This window comes from Festucalex cinctus, chromosome 13 (assembly GCF_051991245.1).
Source record: "Festucalex cinctus isolate MCC-2025b chromosome 13, RoL_Fcin_1.0, whole genome shotgun sequence".
NCBI classification, from domain to species: domain Eukaryota; kingdom Metazoa; phylum Chordata; class Actinopteri; order Syngnathiformes; family Syngnathidae; genus Festucalex; species Festucalex cinctus.
Window position 1 is genome coordinate 11,012,805 of NC_135423.1, and position 18,556 is coordinate 11,031,360.

General features: G+C 37.1%; 1 protein-coding gene across 6 annotated transcripts in view; it reads right to left on the bottom strand.

Annotated features, from left to right (window-relative positions):
• Positions 1–1,460: 1,460 nt before the first annotated feature.
• The window catches only part of LOC144032762 (prolactin-releasing peptide receptor), a 33,878-nt gene continuing 16,782 nt past the window's right edge, over positions 1,461–18,556 (bottom strand). Inside the window, exons 3-6 of one of the 6 annotated variants that reach the window (XM_077540163.1) lie at positions 9,551–10,019; positions 7,722–8,119; positions 5,920–6,063; positions 1,461–3,155 (exon numbers count right to left, since the gene is read on the bottom strand). In XM_077540163.1, the coding sequence (XP_077396289.1) occupies positions 3,141–3,155; positions 5,920–6,063; positions 7,722–8,119; positions 9,551–10,019 (1,026 nt within the window). In that variant the 3' untranslated portion in view covers positions 1,461–3,140. Of the gene's footprint in view, positions 6,064–7,721; positions 8,120–9,550; positions 10,020–11,291; positions 11,441–13,334; positions 13,662–15,667; positions 15,998–17,838; positions 17,944–18,556 lie in introns of those variants that run through there. The other 5 variants (XM_077540159.1, XM_077540162.1, XM_077540160.1 and 2 more) reach the window with 5 other exon arrangements.

Here is an 18,556-nt window from a genome sequence, read left to right on the forward strand (position 1 = left end):
TTTAAGAACAGGCTTTGCTGTATACAAAGTGCTGTACATAAACATCAGTTTTGCAGTAAACAAGAACAAAGCAAACATTTTGAAGTGTGAATACAGTTTTTTTTTTTTTTAACAAGTAAATACATTATACATCAGTGAACAAATAAGAAGTAGTGAATAAAGAGATAAATAAATACAATATAAATATAAACAGAGTTGCCAGAGGTGCATTTTTCATTGGCCCATTCTTTGCATATGTGACAACAAACCCCAAAATGACTGAGACAAGTTGCCCCAAACTACCATGTTGGCTAATACTTGCTCACAATGTGCTATTCTCTTCTCAGACAGTACACAACCCCTGACCATTTATACTAAGAGAACTAGTATTCCACTTTTTCGTTGCGCCCTCTGGTGGAGAAGAAAATTGCAATGTGACAACTTACCCGTGATACAACTAGCCCCTGTCTCCCTATCTCAAAATAACTCGATGATTAAACAAGGGGTTTCAGACAATTACAATTTTTAATTAATTAATCACATGACTTCAATAGTTAACTCACGATTAATCGCAAATAAATCGCAAATTTTATATCTGTTTGAATGTACAAGTTTTCAATAAACGGATGGCCAACCAGTGTAGGCTACAGTACCGTAAAAGTGAGGCAAAAGGCAAGACCAATAATCAAGACACGGTAATAACGTTTTTCATCAGATTGACACACAAGGTTCAATAAAAGATATGACGCAATCAGCTATAATAATTTACCGAGGTGAAGGAAGCCACAATCAGGAGAAGGCAGCTCAAGACACACAAACAGACACACCCACTTTCTTATTTATCACAGATAGAGAACTTAAAACGATGACGTAAATCAATCAGGCATTGAGGTCAACTAAGGTTAAGTACAATTTAATCAGTACGTGTCTTTGGTTTTCATTTTGTAATATCTCCAATCCTTCTTCAACAAATCATTCTGCAGAAAAAAAAATATTTCGCCTAAAAAGAAACTAAAAAGATCACAAATAGATCGATTACATACTTTACATTGGGTTTGGCCTTGAATGTGGTCATGTGACGCCATCAATAAGTGCTTCTCAGCCATAATGCAGGGCTGGGATGGGCTAAAAGTATTTTCTTGTCAAACAAAGCAAAACAAAAAAGGCTCAAGTGACTGGGAGGAGCAGCCTCCATGATCGACCCATTTTATTGGACTTCTTGTCGGATCCATAATAGTGAACACGATATTGAAGCATAAGTGTCTGTAAGTGCACTCTGGATGCATCTGGAATGTAGCATCACCGTCATTGCCATCACCTGCAATATTGATCCACTGTATTAGTGGACCAGGCGGGTCATTTCTTCTGTCATGTTAGCATTAGCTCGCACAAATTGTGCCCCACACAAAAGAAACAAGACGATGTTTATACATGTTACACATTATTATGATAGCTCAATGTCAATCAACTCCAAAGGTGAAACAAGCACATACAACGTTGTAAAGATGGCTCATTTTTATTGGACTTTTACAATAATACATCATCAATACAGCATCTGTAATAGAATCAAAAGAATGCAACACACTAATTGAAATAAATACAAAAATGATCATAACAATTTGAGACAAATGAGACACTCTAGTTATAATAATGGCACCATGAAAGTTTTTTGTCATATTCCACAATTGAGGCATTTGTTTACACAGTTTAGTTTCAACACAGGTGCATCCTCAATGCCAAATGGCAACATTGTCATCATTACTTATGAGCATACAGTAACATGTATTTATTTATTTTAACCTATGGAGTGGGTTAATTAGTTCTATGGGTACAAACGTTGCCAAGCATCTCACTAAAAACAAGTGATCACTGACTTTATACTGTACATGTTTAGACTAACTTACTGTATACTGTACTGGTAAGTCTAACACAGTTATTGCATATACAACAGATGGCGAGCATATGGACATTTGTAGGAATGTTTTATATCTGTAAACGATACAACATGTTTGCCTGTTAAAGCTGCAGTTGCTTTTAAAGTGCTCCACAAATAAAGCTGAGTTATTACATTCAAGTAATATACAGTGTGGAATGCTGCCGCTGTACATTGTTATTATACATTATGATTTCAATTACACAACATACACATTACAGGCAGCCCAGTGGACCGGTGGTTGTTAGTTTTGGCTTGTAGTTCTGAGGTTGCTAGTTCAAATCATGTTTGATTAAAAATAAATAAATAAATAAATAAATAATAATAATTAAAAAAAATGGATAAAGGGCCATGTAATACAGGGATTAAAAGCAAACCATTACAATGTGTGTATATAATAGTTTAATTTAATAAAATGTATTTATAGTTATTTATAATGAATGTACTGTAATCTAAATACTTCTACAATGATTTAAAATGTGCAGTCTATAAAATAGTTACTTATCATAATGTTCTGATCGATTAGGCAAGAAAATTTGGTTGATTTCTTACAAAACAAGCCAAGGTAAGTAGCAGGTAGATCTTTTTTTTTTTTTTTTTTTTTTTTTTAAACCAAAATCGGGTTATTTTTGACCACATTGCCTAATCAGCAGCTAGTTAAATGTCTTATATTTTTATTAATTAGTCAATCAGATAATTATTTTTTTGTTTAAATAAACAATTAATAGATGCGAGACATAAACTGTATGCAGATGCATTCTTTTTTCCCCATTGTAATATTTAATAATTTACCGAGCAATTAATACAAAAAAAAAGTGAAAACATTTACATCTATAGGGAAAATTAATTTGACTATTTTTTTTTGTAAACAATACATTTTTGAGAGACTGTATTTAAAAAATTAGTAATTATATTTCAATTAATACATTTTAAGAAGGAAAAAAAATGCCTAAATTAATGTGACAAATATTGCAGCACAATTGATGATGTCACTGTTTGCTTGTTTGTTTGGTGCCATGTGATTGGCTGGCTAAAGCCTGCAGGTATACAGAAAGTTCATTGGGATATGCTACAGCTCATCCGCAACAGTAATGACAAAAAACACTCTCCAAAAATTGATTTATGGATTAGTAAGTAGCCGTTCAAATGACTTGGTATACACACCTTAGAAATAATTACACGTGTGATGTTCGAAGAAATGAGGGAGCTCCTTTTGAAGAAACAAAAGTCAGCCAGCGCCTGCCTGAAAGAACACGAGACGCAAATCTAATTTGAGGGTCCGCTAAATGCAGTCTGAAGGTTCACTTAGCGTGAATAAGCATGGCGGCCGGTTGCCAGGCAACGGGGCAGCCAAGCGGATTGTTAGCAAGGCGAAAACATTGGCTGACGCTGGTGCAGAACTGAGCACGATGGGTCGGATATAAAAAGTCGACACACCCCTGCTCAAATGCCAGGTTAATAATTGCAAAAAAAAATAAAAATGTATTAACAACCATTAATGTGACCTATAACCTGTACATCTCAAATGAAATCAAATGAAACCTTTAAAAAAGGGGACGTACAAAGAAAGCGCTGAGCAGTGGTTGCAAAAGTGTGCACACCCTCTTATAACTGGTTTTGGCTGCTTTCAGTGTTAGCCAATCACATTCCAACATCTTAGTAAATAGGCATCAGCACACACCATAAAAAGTGTCGAATTAAACTTAGTTTTTGTTTTTTTAGTAGGCTTTTGCTGACATTGTTTTTTTTTTTTTTTTTAAATATTTGGAACTGTTCATAATTCCTTCCACCTTGATGAACGTCCCAGTTCAGTTTATTTAAATTTTACATTACCTCATGAAAACATTAAAAAATACTTGTACAAGCAATACTGTAAGGTCACATTAATAGTTGAAATTTTTTTAGATTGATTTATCACAAAAACTTTTTTTTTTTTTTTTTTCCATTTCCACGTTCTCAAGAAACGACATAATCAAATAAAGTCCATAAAAACAATAAAATAATAACACCATAAAGCCATTTATATAGTAATGTTACATTACTGACAAGCTCAGCTGGTCTAGTAGGCTTTTCGTGACATATGCAAGCCTATGCAATCACACTATCTCAGTGGTTTATTTTTAACTTCCTTCTAATAAATAAATAAACAAATAAATACATAAATAAATAAATCCATTGTACTGTTTACATGTCACATTAATGCTGGGGAAAAAGTTTTGAAATTACTTACCTTGTTTTCGTTTTTTTTTTGTATTTATTTTATATGACAAAAACAGGTATTTGAACAGGGGTGTGTAGACTTTTTATACATAGATTATGAAAGGCGTTGGAGGACCCGCAAACATGATTAGAATTCAAGTCACATTGTTACCATCTCTCAATGTGCCAACCGAATTGTGGTAAACAAACAAAGCACTAATTATGTTAGATGGAGTAATTAATGCCAGTGCCCATCTCCCCAGTTATTTATGCTCATTGCTGCCTTGCATAATAGAAATAAAAGCACCCACTACAAATAATTACTACATTTATTCATCTATTTTCTAGAGCGCTTGTCTTCATTTTTGTTGCGGGTGATCTGTAGTTTCTCGTTCGCATGCTCTCCGAGTCCTCGTGTTTCCAGGCACATTCCAAGATTCAAATTCAGAGGTTAGGGTCGACATTCACCGAGCTGCCAATAGATCCATCCATCCATTTTCTATACCATATCACTGGAAAGTATCCCAGTTGACTGGGCAAGAGATGGTCTACACCCTGGATGGACGCCAGTCAGTCAAAGGGCACAGAAATAATCCAACACATGCACGGTCAGGGACCGTTATTCTTGATAACTGCCATTTTGCAGAATAGGAAAAAATACAATGTAAAGCACGAAATAATCCACAAAGTCAGGAAAGTGGTACAGTAATTCGGCTTTGTGCGTGATGGGTTGGCTTGCTGTGAGTGTGGACAATGTTGTCGTTGCGGTGTTAAAATTGCTAGCAAGATTAGAATGTAGCCTCGCTAATCCCGCCCATCATTTGAGTTTCTGACCAAATACTTGCCCCTCACTTACAATATGAGCACGGGCGTGATTCTTAAAAACTGTTAACCAAGCAAACTAACTCGCAGCATTACAGCGAAAAAGTTGTTGACGTTCATTACATTTGACTATTATTAGCCATTTGTTTACTTGTCTAACAACAACTAAGCTATTAAAATCAATACAATAAATCAACGGCTTCCCGTAGCCACTCTATTTTGGATATTTGTTTGTACAAGGTCATAACAAGTCACTTGTTTCGCATCCTTTTTTTTTTTTTTTTTTTAAATGATGTAACACTACTATTGACCACTAGATGGTGGCACACTGTCGAGTTTGACACTAATTTTCAAGGTAATTGAAAACAGGAAGTGCAGTATTTCAGTTCACTCTGTTTTTTGCTGAAGATTGTTGAATTTCAATCCCTTTCATTACGGCTTTTTACGCCTACAGAAATTGCACAATGAACATCTTCAGACGTGATTATGTATATTGTGAGATAATAAATTAAGTTTGTTTGTTTGGGAAAAAAATGTATACAGATGTACCTCAAATCAAGTGCACATTTAAATAAATCTCTAAAATTGTCACAATCCGAGTTGATGAGTTAAGGATTAAAAAAATGTGATGATGAACATTAGAGGTGAATGGACGTTATAATCCAATTGTAGTGAGTTCGCCGCACGGTTAGCTCTGTGAAGTCAGCCGTTTGCACTCCAGGGATTACACAAGATTTGGTCCATGTAGGGCAGAGTACGCTCGTGCTGGCCTTTTTTGAGTATTGACCACGTTCGCTGTTCTTTCACGTCCAATGTTTTCTCCATTAACGCTCGTGGGGTTTTCAAAAACACATAAGATTTGTGGTCAATGAGTCTGCACGATGCAAATGGATAGACCAAGATGACGTTCAAATCCTGGACAACGACCTCTGCACCCTCCTTCGGCCGTGACAAGGGCACAGGTAGCCCCGCAGGTGTTTGCGTACCTTGCTGTGCAGCGAGGCGTAGATGAAGGGGTTGTAGCACGCCGAGCTCATTGCCACTAAGTGGCAGCACACTTGTAAGACGTTAATGTAGCGCTTGCCGATGATGTCGCAGTCCGGGTCCAGGTCCAACAACAGGTTCAGCACCTTCAAATGACAAAAGAAGGATCACTTAAAAAAAATAAATAAATAAAATCCAATAAAATCAAGTGACCGACACAGCCATGTCAGCAGCATGAGTTAGCTTAAATCAATGTAAAAAAATTTGAATACATAACAAATATTAAATAAATAAATAATGTATGAGGGGGGGGGGGGAACAAAAAACTGGCAGCTGCGGTTCCCAGAAATATTCCGTAAAAAAAAAAAAAAAAAAAAAAAAAAAATATATATATATATATATATATATATATATATAGTGTAAAATTTAGAAGCAGTTGCTGTTCATTATACATTCAATCACAGTAAAAGTAACATACAGGTATTATTTATTGTATGTATTATATGTATTGCACATCAAATAGCATACCAGTAAAATGTAAAAGTAAAAAAAAAAAATGTTCTGCAAAGTTTCGATTAGCATTATTTTTTTTCCACATTTTTTTCCCCACTTAAAACAATATTTTTTTTGTTTTTACAATTTCTACTATCATACTGTAGTATATTGATAAATTAATCAATAGGCCGTTAGTATATCAATTTTAAATGAACATAATACATTTAGTTTACCCTTTATATGAACATATAAATTTGTAAAATGTAATTGGTTTCTTTTAGCACAACAAAATGTACCAGAGAAACCTAAATATTTTTAGTCTAATACTGCTAATAATTTTATATTAATATAATAATTTTGTAATTTTAATTGTATCCCATTTTTTTTAATATAATTTAGCTGTGTTTAAATTACAAGAATTTGTAAATTATTCCCCCCTAAACAAAACAAAAGAAAAAAAAAAGGAAAAATATTTTTAACATTCTCACTGTCAAATCAACTTCATTATGTTCGGTTCGGAAATTTAAAACTTACAGTATTAATGTAAATAACACAATGCTTCAATGTTTTTGTACCGGTATTTACATTTTTTTATGTCATGATTTTACAGAATTTCATTCATTATTAATTCTACAGACATTTTACAGTACTGTATAGCCCACTAAAGTACAGAAATATTTTTCTTTAACTGTGAACAAAGAGAGTGAGCTCTTTTTTTTCACGTCTGATGCATCAAACACAATATTCTGTGTGTCTTCAATTATCGTCAAAACTCTCTCAACCTCCTATCAATATTGGAAACTGCTTTGTGAATACGTTCATTTCATTTGCCCAAGACATGTAGCTCAGATATTCCCATTTTAAATGGTGTCAAGTTGAAACCAAATCCAAGCCATTTCATTTGATGAGATCGGATGATATGGGACATTCTGAGCATAATATGGTAATCCATATTTGATTGCATAAAGCTCTGCAGGTTTATTTGATAAAACTGGCAGTTGGGGGAGAAAGAGGAGTTGTTTGCTTCCTCAACCCCCGTGTGGTTATCATAACCCATTTGGCACAAATTGCGCTTGAAGAAGACATGCTTATGCCCGCATGGCCATTTCTACTGATGATCCGCCCTTTTGCATGGCTCATTGTGGACCTAATGTCTCAATGGTCAGAATGATGAGCTTCTCTAATAGTATAGAAAGCTCGTCCTTTTAATGGACATTTCTCCTGTGTGTGGATTCGATAGCCGCAATATGTCTCAACATGAAGCCATAAAAAGGCACGTTCAGAAGAATGGTTGATGACCTCATCTCACCTGCAAAGGCAGCCAACACAGAGCGAACGCCAGCACCGAGGCCACCAACAAAGAGAAGGTCCTCCTCCGCTTTTGCTTCCAGTGTCGCCTCCTGCTCGTCTGCTCCCCGGGCACAGAATAGCGCTTCAGGCTGACGCTGATGGCACAGTACGAGATGCTGACGGACAGCAGCGGGATCATGTAGGAGGCGGTCAGGATGAAGCAGGAGTACAGCAGTCGCAGGTTTCCGTTTTGCGGCCAGAATTCTTCGCAAACGACCAGGTCGATGCCATTGGGCCGTAGGTCCAAGTAGCTCGTGTAGAAGGACGGCGGCGCGGCCAAGGTCAGGGATAAAAGCCACACGGCCAGCGTCACCGCACCGCAGCCCCACGAAGATATCCTCCGACGCACGGGGTGAGCTGAAGGAAATGACAACCAGTAAAAAAAAATTGCACCATTTTGGTTGGCCAGCAGTCCTAACAGCTGTCAAACAACCCACGACAAAAAGAAACAGCGGGCTACTTCTTGTTTGGTTGCTTAGCAATCAAATTTTCAAATCAATTCAAACTGGTGGACTTTCTGTTCGGTTTAGCATATGGCTACAAGATACTTTTTTGCAGGTCTTGGCCACATATGGTTCCCAGTTTTTGTAGCTCTAGGTCAGGGGTCTGCAACATGATGTTCTCGAGCCACAAGCGGGTATTTAGTCCCTCTCCTGTCGCTCCATGTGGATCTCCATTTTTTTTTCTATTTTTTTTTTTTTTTTAGTAGGAATTAGTATTTTTATTTTTATTTTAAGATGAAATATTCTTTAAATGAATTAAGGATTTTGACGAAAGAATTAATAATTAAATATTCAAAACATCAGTCAAATTTTTTTTTTTTGGTGCCAGAAAAAAAAAGAGATGAAAAGTAGATGAAAAAAGTTTTAATAATGACCGAAAAATGTTCAAAAAGTGACTGTAAAATGTCCAAAAACGAAGAGGAAAGGCACAAAATTACCATAAAATGTCCATGAAATTGCCAGAAATGTCAGAGAACTGCCAAGTCAAAATATTTATTATAAAAAAAAAAAGCAGGAAAAAAAAAAAGTTTAAAAAGTAGCTAAATGTCCCAAAAACAAGATTTCCCCAAAATGACCATAAAATGTCCACAAAATTGAACAAAATATCAAAAAGCAGAACAAAATATTAAAAAATTGCCATAAAATGTTTCAAAAAAGGAGAGGTGGAAAATGACCATAAAATTGCCAAAAATATATATATTTTTTGACAGAACAGCAGAAAACAAAAAAAGTCTAAAAATGTATGAAAAACGAATTCTGAAAAATTACCCCCACCCCCTAAAAATATGGTGCAGCTCTAATGCCTTCAGTACATTAGACTAACCCTAATACACTGTTTCCTTCAATGTTCAAATATTTAGCGGCTGCAGACAGGTTTTCAGTTATTTGGCCTATAGGAAAACCTGTTGACCCCTGCTCTAGGTGAAATATACAACCTGGGCTGTAGGGGGCGCTGATTAGCATTTTGTTTATTTATTTTTTTTAAATCGCATAATAAAATGTCGATTTTGCCACTTCTGTGTTTGCAAAGTTTCACAAATTTTTGTGCCTGGTTCGACCTTCAAAATTATTATTGTATGGCGAACAGTGCGTTGCCACGGCAACAGCATTTCGCAGAAGACTTACCCCAAAGACCTTGCACCTTTCGCTTCTTAAATCTTTAGTTGTTTATACCCATTTCTGAAAACGTGTCTGCGATTGAAGTGTGGCTTATCGAAACAGGAACTCGGACCAGTATGGCGCTGATAAGACGCCTCCAGGCATGATTTGCAGCCATTAGTCTTACCTAGGACAACATAACGGTCCACCGCGATGGCCGTGAGGGAGAGCACTGACGCAAACACAGTGGCGCATTGCACCAGTGGCACCAAGTGACACAGGGGCCTCCCAAAAGCCCAGCCGTGGCTGTCGAAGGCATAGGACATGGTCAGCGGCACGCAGCTCAAACACATCAGCAGGTCTCCAGCGGCCAAGTTACCGATGAAAAAGTTGGTGGCGTTGTGGAGCTTCTTGTCCACCAGGATGCAAGTCAAAAGGAAGGAGTTGCCCACGCCGGCTATCACTACCACCAGGCAGTACAGAGGCATGAAGAGAAGTTTGAAACGAAGCAGAAGCTCCGTGCCGGTGAACATGTCCAGTGGGTCACTTTGGTTGAGTGCGTGACTTTTGTTCCCTGCCAGTCTGTGTTGTTCCGTTTGGTGGCTCGTGTTGGCGCTCACGTTGAAGTCTCCTTTGATGAGGTTGTCCATAATTGCCTGGGGAGAAGCAGGACGAGCCCTTGTTAAATCAACAATGTGGATACATGGCTACATTCTGTGCATACACCTGCACTACGTTTTTGTTGCGCTCTCAATTTCTGAACGGCACAATTGCTATTTCTGTGCGCACACCTACCTCACATTTGATTCTCTCTAATTGGTTCAATCAAATCAAACTTTACTTATATAGCACCTCTAATACATTAAAATGCAACTCAAGGTGCTGAACAAGTAAAACATCCATAATATAAAAAAAGAAAAACTCACCCCTCCCCACCAAAATCTCCATGATCATACCCACAAACACACACACACACACACACACATCACAAACCACAACATGGCGGGGCACAGAAAAACCCTGCGAGGAAAAGCTCAACATTCACATAAACTTGACGATTTGGATTTTTGTTGTTGATATTTTGTTTATCAGTATCTTTTGAATAAGTTTTGGGGTTTAAATATAAAGTATTTCCCTCAATGTACTTCAGTGGCCCTCAATTATATGTGGTTTTTCCGATTCAATTCACTTTATTACTATAGAGCATTTTATAAATAAGTGTTTCCAAAGTGCTGCACATTGAGATCTGCACACTATCATACACATAAAATCTATATTAACACATTCACTGCCAGCCCAGCAGAAATGCATTGCATCATTTGACGTCTTTTTCCGTCAAGGACAGTGAATGAGTTAACAATAACAAATAAAATACAGTCAATAAAATAGTAAAAAAAACAACAACACAATAAATAAATAAAATAACGTGAAAAGACCCACAAGGACCACACGATTCACGCTGAAGGAATAAAAGTGGGTCTTAAGACGAGCTTTTTTTTTTTGCTATTCACTTGCCAGCCAGGTCCCTTTATATGGTTTTCACAGTGATAACAGCCTGTTGAGAAGATGCTGTCCTCACTGGAATGGTACCCTCACCCTGCATAATGACAGAACCTCCCCGCCCCCAACAATTCTTTTGACTCAGCATAAAGAGCCTCTTCTTTCACTCCTCATATGCCGATACAGGACGGCTCCACAAGGGGGCGTTAAATCCCCATACAAACGCGGTTGACTAACAGAACATTTAACTAACTGTGATTGTCCAACTCAGACAGTCCGTGGTGGTGACTGAAAGCCATAAAAAGCACGTGAATGGCATCGTGGGCAGTGACATTTCAAACCAAAATGCATTCGCTCTAAAGTAGTAGAAGTAAGAACATAATTCCAAACAGCAAAGATGGAGTGGAAAGAAGTTGTTTTTTACTCGCCTAAAAGTTCATCTGAGGACATTGACATTTGATTGCCTGTAATGCTTCTCCAGGCAGCATGCAGCAGGACATGAGCAACATGTCTTTCTCTTCAAATAGCGCTTCAAGGCCGACTCCTTCCTGCCACAGCATCATTCGGTGGTGCCCATGGATACAAGGCGGGTGGGCGGGCGGTCAATTGCTATCACAGGGCATGATGTCTGCTTTTCATGGTTCATTGTCAAGACCACAAGAAAGTAGCTTCTGCTTTCTGTTTTTAAACAGCTATGATGAATTAAATGTCAAAAATACTGAATATCAGCCATGAGCAAGCACGTTGCTGCCGGCAAAGCTGAGCATGCGTCGCCATTGTTGCCAATTGCATTGATTAAGCCAACAGGCTGACTAAAGGCCAGATGCTTGTTAGTTATCGATCCTCCCTGCGGCAGTGGCACAGCTCAGTCCTCTTCATCACGAGGTGGCGTTTTTATTTATTTATTTTAATTCTTGGGCATATCTCTGTGTCTAATTAGTGGATTTGGTCAACTGAACGTCTCCATTGAAATCAAAATACCATCTTTTACAAAAACAAAAGTCTGGCCTGTCTCCGTGCCAACCTTCACAATATGATTCAAGGCATCGCAAAGATTTTGCTGAATGATTCGAGTCACATAATTAAAGCAAACTCATCCATGGAAATGCTTGAGTTCAATATGGACTTTTAGAGTCTAATGTGTGGCTAATGTAGCTATTAGTTTTCAGTTCACTGTGACAATTGGGCATGATACACAGAATGCGACATGACGAATGGATAATGAGGTGCAGGTGCGGCACAATCAGCAACAAGTGTGCGCTTATCTCCATAATTCAGCTTTTAGTACATAGTTTGCAGTTTTTGCACGTTTGGGGTCAATAAATACAAAAACTGTAAGTCCTCATGTTTTTTCATATTATTTCATACCAAAATTCAAAGTTTTTTTTTTTTTTTTTGCTTAATAGTGACAACATAGTAGTTTATAGGGATTTTAATCATCCTGTGACTGGCTGGTGAGCAGTCCAGAGAGAAGCCTGCTGCATGTCACTTGAGACAGACTCCAGCTCAGCCTTATGACGACGAGTACTGTAGAAAATACATGGATGGATTTTAATATTTCTCATCTTTATGCTAATCATCGACCTATTTTGTTTGCAGAAGAGACTACACTGAAAACGCGCATTATTCCAATTGTGTCTAATAACGTCAATTTTTTTTTTCTCAGAGAACTGAATATAATTAGGCTTGTCACACAAACAGTGTCTGGTGTTGGTGTCCATGTTCCTCGCTTGTCACTCTTTGAATTCATTCGGCATACATTCATCGACTTTCATGAGAGAAATTTACGAGTGCCACTTCATGTTGAAAATGATTTCAGTGCAGAGATGGGATTTTTTTCCCCCATCTCATCTGCTCCTAATGAATAGATTCAGTGGATAATGTATGCACACTATTTGCTTGATAGATCAGTTTGACAAATTCATAGAAAGGTATGAGGAAATGTGTTCCAATTCCTGGATGGTCAATTACCAATCTTGTGGATAATTGTGTTGCCAATTTGTGCTTTGTGATTTCCCAGCAGCAGCACACTTGATGGATGGTTTATCTTTCTGTCTGTCCATCTTCATTAATCGTATCGGAATATATTACACATTTCAATCATAGATTAAGTATTATATATGTGCTGTCAAGTAATTAAAGAGCGAGCGAGCGAGCGAGTGAGAGAACACCCACAATTTTAAGTGCCTTGAATTTATACAAGTAAAATACTTTTAAAACACCAAGAAAAAAAACAGAGGAAAAAAAAATGTAGAATTACATACACATATATAATACATATTGGTATTTTAAAATGTAAAAATGTAAATGACAATGTAGTTTCCTCAATTTCACTTTTAAATATGTTCACATTGTTTTTATATTTTCATCTAGCTATGCCTCATTATTACATTTGTGATTGCCAGAACACGATCTAAATGCAATTGTGAGACAACAAACTTAATAAAATAAAATAAATACAAAAAACTTACCTTAGTTGATGTTGCAAATTAAAGATGTAGATAAAGCTGATGTTTAGTTCTTCTTCTTTCTTGACTGTTTTATATTTAAATACACAGTATATCACAATAATCAATATAGATGTGTGGAGCCACAGAGAGGGTCCGTCAGTCAGGAGGACCCCGAGAGAGTGAGTGATTGAGGCAGTGAGGAAGGACCCAAAAGCAGCCCACGTAAGCTCTCTCGTTCAACACCTCCAAAGAAGAGAGGAGAGGTCTGCATGTCTGCTCCCCTCCCGTCTTGAAACGCGCAAGCAATCCAATGAAGTGTCGAGTCTCTACAAGTGCTACACACTTTTATTTGGCATTGTGTGGAGGAGTAAACTGTTGTGCTGGAGAAAAAAAAAGTAATCTTTTTTTGTAGTGGAGGAACACATGGGATATTTTTATTTACTTATTTTTTTTCATCTTTGAGGGTGTTAAAAAAAAGCTAAACTATGGTTTGTGCTGTGGAATTGATAATTTTATTTAATCATTCTGGAGCCTATCACAGTTGATGATAGGCGCTGTACATATTAACTGACTTTTCACCAACAAGGCTTTTAAGAGTGAATGAGATGAATAAATTAACTGAAGCTAATATTGAAAAAGCATTTTTGTTAACAAAATAACATAAAAACAATAAAATGAAGCAGCATTTTAGATTTATAAAACTTACTAAAAGCATCTAATGTTATGTTGAAAATAGTTCTTTGTTTTCGTCAATTTCATGCAAAAACTATATTATTGATTTTAAATGATTTTATTTCAGTGTTATTGTACAGATTGATGGAGGAAGTAATGTCGAACAGTCATTTGGGAAATGTTTATTGCACAATAGTTACTGGGAGTTTTTTTTAAATACTCGACAAATCGTTATATATATATATAAAAAAAAAAAAAAACTAAAATAATACTAAAACTAAGAAACGCTAAACTAAAACATAGCTTAAATGTGGAGGGAGATAGCGGAAAACCTTTCTGAGTTATCATTTATCATGTTTGGCACAATAGGAAACATTTTGAAAATAGTTATAGTATCCCTTCCACATGCTTTAATCATATTTAAACGTGCTATAACTATAAAGGGCGAAGCATGCATGCTTCTTCCAGCTGTTTATTCGTTATTACCAAATGATGCTTACTGTAATACCAAAGCATATCATTTTGTCTAGTAAAAATCAGTGAATGCTAACATATAATGTAAATGCATAGATTGGCCAATAGAAATTAGCATAGATAATTACGATACTTACAACCCGGATTATATAATGCGGTTGCAAATGGTTGCCTGTTGTGGCATTGTCATGCAGTGTTGCCACAGTTACCTTGAAAAAGTAACTTAGTTACTTTACTGATTACTTGGTTTTAAAAGTAACTAAATTGCGTTACTGATTACTTGATTTTAAAAGTAACTAAGTTAGATTAAAAGTTACTTTTTTAGTTACTTTCAGCAGCTGCCGATAACACCATCTCAACATAAAAATAATGCAGTAGAAACGGAGTTCCAAATACTTTATTGAAAGTGCATTTTTAACATGAAAATAAAGGTTTTTTTTATGAAAAACAAAATAGGCAGTCTCTCTTGACTTCTTCTAACGTAAATACTTTTTATAAAACCAAAAATAAAAATCTATCCAGGTTGAAAATGAAAATCCCCTAAATTCCTCTATTGTTTGTTTGTTCCGCTATTCCAGTGTGTACACATGTATCAGTTTAAATATTTATTAGTAGTTATTGACAGTTATAACTGTTTTTTGGTTTGTTTGTTTTTTCTCTTCAAAATAAGGATCAGGAAAACAAAAGGTTGATAATTTAATGTTAAATATAAATATTTAACCTTTAGACAGACACCAACACAATTAAACAGAATATTTGCACATTGTGAAGTATTTCAGAAACATAAATTTAAGACATGAAATAAACCTACCGTCCAGCCAAAAGAAATATGAAGCCACCTTATGGAACAATAAATCTATCAAACACATTTTAACCACTTAATATATGCAAAAATATTTCCAAAAGTTCATTTCCCTTTTTAATCAACAATTTTTGTATTTAACAATTGTTTTTTCTTTTGTCATCACTTTCATTTTTGGTTAATGTATGACATCTTTTTTTGTTTTTTTAATCTGAGACACGATGATGACCACAGAATCACTACTGTTTATATTTTGTTTTTTGGGCTGTCGTAATCGCGGGCACGTCTCAGTTCTCCTATCTGCTGCTCATGCTAGTTGTAGACATTGACAGGGAGCCACAAACTGAGAAATGAGATACTTGCAGTGTGCTTTTAGCTTAGCTGGTGTGTTGGCTGTGGGACATACCTGTGTCGTTTGAATCCATGCATTGGATCGTCACGGGAGTTATTCTTTTTGGCTCGCGCGCAGTACCAACGCCGAGTGCACCGAGAGGACTCGATAGCCATGGGAAATACCGAGATGTACGGCACCGGCTTCTGCTAACTGTCTCCATTTGTATGTTGTCACTCGTTGCGCACGCGCGCGCCGTGTCGCGAGCACGGAAACACGGAAGTAGCTTGAATGGTGATGCTACTGAAATGTAAACAAAACAAGTAGAGCACGGCGCAGAACTCTTGCTATTGTTATGAAAACCATAAAGCCTCACTCGCAACCGATACGGTCGCTTAGCTCCCCTTGACGAACGATGGTTCGGTCGAATCGTTTTTTTGTTCCACCCCTACTGAAAACGTAACTTGTCTGACGTCACTCCCCCTGGCGAGAGGGCGGAGACGACCTCATCCCATAATGCTTCACGGACCAGTTGAGGATGGAAATAAATTATTTTTTTTACCACTTTTATGGTCCATAATGCACACTTGTTTTTTGTTGTGTTGTGTGCCTGTTGGTTAATAAAACTAGTAGTAAAAGTATCATCACTTTTGTTTTGAATGTGCAAACCATTCATGACCAGACCATGGCTGAATTCAGTGTGGTGATCAATGACTTCTGCCTCATCTTCGTAGTTAGCAGTAGTTGTTTGTGACTGTTACAACAGTGAGATAGTTTGCCTTCTTCATGAAAATGTGGAGTAACGCATTGGTTCTCTGGACAGTAACTTTAATCAGACTACTTTATAGAATAAAGTAACGCGTTAGACTATTAGTTACTTTAGAAAGCAACTTTTTTTACCGGCAACACTGTTGTCATGGCAACACTGCATTACTGAATGTAATAGGTCCATAATATTGGTGGAGCAAGCAGCACATCTATCATGCTGTGTTACCAGCAGGGTATGATAACACCCCTGTTCAGTTGGTCTCGGTGCCTTTACAGATTGCAAAAAGGCTACAAAATGGTTGAAAGAAAACACGACACGTGCAGGTGACGTGCAAAACAAAACAACAACAATCAATTGAAACTCCTATACAATAAAACACCACTCTTTTATCTGGCTATAGGTCTGAAGTTGAACATTCCGAAAGTCTGTCCCGTTTTAACAACCCCTTGAAAATAAATCAGTTTCTTCTCTTTGTAGCATATCTTTTCAATTTCCTTGCCACTTTTGCAGTCAGAGGCCTCCACGTATGAGCTATTGTTGGGTGTGCAATAAAGGTCTGACAACTGTTCTCCTTTGCAGCCATTTCACACTGCTACAAATTGGGGGAATCAATTCAGTACATAGACTGCGCTCAATAGTAAGTACCATCCAGACGAGAACCTGACTGCATAAGAAAGAAAGAAAAAACCAAAAAAAACCCCGAAGAGGTAGATATTGATTTTGAAACAGAATTCTGCGGGGACATCATTTTGCAGATGGAAGGGAAAACTGAAGTTGAGATTGATTTGTACTTTTTGTGAAAAAAAGAGAGGGCTCTGTAAAAGAAAAATGAAAGTCAAACTAATGAGACACAAAATGCAATTGTCAAGGTAAGCGAGGCAAATAAAGAGAGACATGAGAGAAAGAACGCGATCTGGGCACTCCATCGTTGACGGAATGCCAATTTTTAATGACGAACGATGGATACATTGACGGACACCTATTACTCCGATTAATGGCGGCTTGACGATTACAATGCGGTTCAGCTTGAAATATTAACGGATTAACGACAACGGAAGGGCGTCGCAACTGTTGACAACTGACGAGCGCTCAAAATTCATTGACGCGGCTACCTTTGCTAATTGCACAAAAAATGAGTAACAGTTTTACCTCTACTTCCATTTTCCATTTGAAACCGGATCACGCCATCGTCCCGTCGCTTCAAACAAAAGTCAAGCGCACGGAAGATGCAACATCATATTGCAGTTGAGGTTTGGATGCATTTACAATTTAGTTGAGGTTTGGATGCATTTACAATGCAGTCCACACATGCTAATAATATTAGAAAATACATTCGCTATCAATTATCCTACCAGTGTTTGAAATGGAACAATAAAGGGAAAAGACTGCTTCAAGTTTTTCTGTTTTTTTTCCATTAAAAGGATTTCCACTGTACACCGAAAATCAATTCTCACCTTAGTTACTTACTGTACTGTACCTTCATTTGTATGTACCCCACACGCTCCTCCGAATAGTCCTTCCTTCTGAATCAATTCAATTAAGCAGAGGTGCTGGTGGGGAACAGCCAGTCCCTTGTGCGTGCCTGTGGTACACAATTTTGTTTTTCACCAAGGTCTGTAATTTTCTGTCATTTGTGCTTCGGCGCAGTAGCGGCAAGTGTACACCTCCCTACGGGAGCGTCATCCTGAGCAATTTTGGTCAGCTAGTGGCTTTTTGGTGAGGATCAGCGCTCGTGACAAAACAAATCTATAAGCTGCTTTTTGGTACACAGCGCTTCATGCTTGAAATTTGGCATCATTTTAGACATTATTATTGTCATATTCCTTAGAAAATTTGACTTGCATTATACTTCAATTAGATGGCCAATAATGTATTTACACGTTTTTCAGCTGTTTAAAATGGGACAGTCTCACAGGTCTCCTGTGAGATTTTGGACCTCCCACTCCATGTAACTTTTCTTGGGCAAAGGGGAGGCACCTCAAATTTGCTACACTTGCTGAAAATAACCGTGGGAATACACAGAAAAAGTTCAGTGGTCACTAGAGTTCATCCATTTTAAATTGAGAGGAAGGTACAAATTCTCAACTTGGTCTCCTGTGAGAATTTCAGATCGATGTTGAAAGAAAAAGTAGCACTATATTATTTTTTTATTTTATTAAATAGATGAATACTCCTGCCTACTGCTCGAAGCCAGC